The sequence below is a fragment of the Apis dorsata genome, unplaced genomic scaffold (assembly GCF_000469605.1).
Source record: "Apis dorsata unplaced genomic scaffold, Apis dorsata 1.3 scaffold_161, whole genome shotgun sequence".
Taxonomy (NCBI): domain Eukaryota; kingdom Metazoa; phylum Arthropoda; class Insecta; order Hymenoptera; family Apidae; genus Apis; species Apis dorsata.
The window spans coordinates 925,226-928,695 of NW_006263450.1; the positions used below are offsets into that span (position 1 = coordinate 925,226).

The 3,470-nt window shown below is 42.2% G+C and overlaps 1 protein-coding gene across 1 annotated transcript in view; it reads right to left on the reverse strand.

Annotated features, from left to right (window-relative positions):
• The window catches only part of LOC102677840, a 201,744-nt gene extending 199,253 nt beyond the window's left edge, over positions 1-2,491 (reverse strand). The window contains exons 1-2 of the mRNA XM_031509497.1: positions 2,429-2,491; positions 2,097-2,195 (exon numbers count right to left, since the gene is read on the reverse strand). Coding sequence (XP_031365357.1) covers positions 2,097-2,195; positions 2,429-2,491 — 162 coding nt within the window. The remainder of the gene's footprint in view (positions 1-2,096; positions 2,196-2,428) is intronic.
• Between the last annotated feature and the right edge of the window lie 979 nt (positions 2,492-3,470).

Below are 3,470 nucleotides of genomic sequence, written 5' to 3' on the forward strand. Positions count from 1 at the left end.
TGGAAAGAAAGAAGTGTTTCGAAATGGAAGAGAAAAGGAGAGAAGAAACGAATGCATTCTGGAAGGTAAGGAAAAAAGAAAAAAAATGATACGTTTAGCCTTCGAGCAATAAATGATTCCAATTGAGTCATACGTGGGTTATTACTTTTTTCTTTTTTCTTTTTATTGCTATCTAGAAAAAGAAAAGAATTCTGCAAAGCTAAAAAAAAAAAAAAAAAGGCAGGTATAGCCTTCGAACAACGCGGATAGTTTGGATTGAGTTATTACTTTCCTCTTATTTAAAAAGGAAAAAAGGAAAGGATTCCGAAAGATTATTTTTTTCGAACGAAATTTACAAATATGCGTACGATGATTGATGAAAAAAGTAATGTAATGCTTTTTGTCCGTTTCTTCCCGAGAGAGAAGGTTAGAAACAGTTGCGTGAAATTGTCCGCGAATTTGGCTCAAAGGGATACGAAATCGAGAAGGTGTAGTTTATATGAAAATAGGGATGTAGATATTATGTTAGATAGCATTTTGAATACGTTACGTGATTCTGTAGCGGAGACACGCTTCGAGCGGTGCACCGCAAGGGAGGCAACGTTACGAGGATCCGGATTTTCAAACCAGTTCGTCCGAGTATTAACAGTTAATAATAGTAACGTGTAATTGCGATATTCTAATATCGGGCGTGGATCGAGAAAGAAAAATGCGAATAACACGTCGAGTTTGTAACAGCTGCTCGGATCGAACAATATGGCTTGACGCGATATATTACTATAATAATTAGGTTCATCTTTGATCGGTGCAAGAGACGATTCATTATTCAACAGAGTTGTAACGTGTTAATATAATGAGACAGCAAAATTATACGTCTCGTTCGATCATGCGAATATAGCCACTTTCTTCTATTAAATCTTGGAAACTGGATACTTAAATATTTGAATATCTTCGAGAGATATTAAAAAAGCATAAAAAAGCAATACAAGTAATACAAATAATAAAAACTGCTCGAGCGTGGTGATATAAAGAGAAATAAGAATTCAAAATATCTCGAAAAATAAGGGATTCGACGAATCAAATATGTATTGGATATTTTCAAAAAATTTTCAAAAACTCGTAGACTAGTGTTCTAAAACTTAAGTACTGTTCGCAAACTCGGCTACCCAAGAATTTATGTACTCGCGAATCAAGGTACCAGAGAACACGGATATTCGAGAATACAGGTACTCTAGAATGCAGGCATTCAAGGGTATAAATTTCGACGGCGATCAACACGCTCCTCCGTTCGTAGGACGAACCACTAACGGTAAGGGATCAGCGAGAAAAAGGGCAAAAAGACGAGAGACGAAGAAGAGAAAAACGACTTACCAGTCTCGATTTACGATCATCTTGTGGGAGAAGTCTCTGCCCCTTTGACCGCCATTTTTTTAAGATGACGCTAACAAATGGAGCGCATAGAATGTTTCGGAGCCCATCAGCTCAGAAGGGGAACTCGAAGGGGTCGGCTTTGAAATGTACATGAATCACGATGAACGAAAAGGTTGCCGCACGTTTCGTGGAAGACGACGAACACAACGATTGCGAAGAAAGTTTTTTTTTTAACGACGATTCGACATTGTAAACAATGGAGCGTGTGCCTCTCTTCGGGCAACGGAACGATCCTAATCGTGAAACGTGGAAACTGTGGTAGCGATAATCGTACGAATCATATTGTGTTGCTTAACTATGGTCTATATTGCGAATGATAACCTTGGTCTCCAGAAATGGGACGCCATTTGTTCGACCATGAAATAAATAAACTTTAACCGTTCCGATATCGGTTTAATTCTTTTACGAACTAATATCAGTATAACCGTGTAATTACGAATCTATCTACCGTACGACGATCTTTAATAGATCGAGTGGTAAAAACACTCGATCGGTTTTCAGGACGTACAATCACTCAGCCTCGGACAAGTATCAACCGTTTTCTCGATCGAACATGGAGAGTTCCGTTACCCTATTAATTCGCCAAAAATTCCAAGAAACCCGATGAAGCAACCTGGCCCTCCGGGACATAAGGTCCACTGGACACGTCGCTACGAAAAGGATATCCAACTTAAATTTCCACTCACCTGCTCCCACTGCCTCCGATCCAGAACGTGGTGAACGACGGTCGCCGTGAGGCACGTCCGCTTGCAAACTAATTTTTGTTTTCCCCACTGGTAACTCCACTATGGCACTGTATTACTGTATGTGTACTATACGTATCTAACTTCTACAAGTATACGTAGATACCGGGCGTATGTTCCCGAGACCACGAAAAGGGGATGCGTTCGCGAGCCGAGGCGACAAATACGAGAAAATCACGTGAAACCACCGTTTCGTATTTCAATGTGCGCCGGACGGAAAAATGTCGAAAAAAGACGAAATAACCGGCGGAGAGAAAAGGAGAGTGACGACTGGCCCTGCTCTGACACAGATCACTGACCAATTCCGCTGGAGGACTGACGCGATACTGACTCGACATCGCATCTGGCGAGGAGCGCGACAACCGGCTTCGCGGCGTTCGGCCGGCTTCGACCAACTTCGGCACCGTTCGCCACTCGAACCTGTGGCTACGGATTTGTACGCGTATTCAACGAACGCGCGTCCCTACGCGATCGTAACAGTGTGTGCGTACAAGGTACTAGGTATAGTACATCAAGGTAAGTAACGTGTACGAAGGTATAGGTACGCCCACGCAATTTAGGCCCCTGACGATAATGAAGAACTCGGCTGTACCTTACGTGAGCGTGCATTATGGCCGCGTTCGCGCGTTGATACCGCCTCGCGGAACGTGCGCATTTCGATGTGCGCAGTTTGATGGTGTGCATGCGCACACCATGGAATTCGAGAAGCGATAACGTTGCAATTTTTGGCAAGAATAACGTTAATCGTTACAAACATTTCTTCGATCGTACGTTTGCTTCTGTGAAAACGGTAGGTTTAGATCGCTATTATCGATAGCATTGCTCGAAGAAAGAGATACGCCGGAGGATGGATAGAAATGTAATACCGAGGGCAATACGACGAAAAGTCACGTTAATTGCGGGATTATTGCATTAACCCTACTTTTTTCTACTTCGTTTCACGTTACGCTAAGTGTATTACCTTGTAGAAATATTGCCGCGTATCGGTATCGGGCCTTTCTTTCCTATGGAGAGAAACTGGTTTCACGTTTTGCACACGCGTTCACTAATAAAATCGCGACAGCCGCGAGCGATAATCGCAGTAACCGCGCTCGACTTTTCGATTCGAACTAATTTTCGATACGTACGTAAAATGCGTGGCGCGGTGATCGATGTTCACACCGGCCCCCTCTATCGATCGTTCGGCGAATCGTAAACCAGGGAATTATACGATGCGAATATTATATATTTAAAAAAGCGTATTTCATCAAGAATTATTTTGCACTTTATCCATATCAATCGATCTTCTTCGAAGTAATAAACAAAAAGAATCTTCCT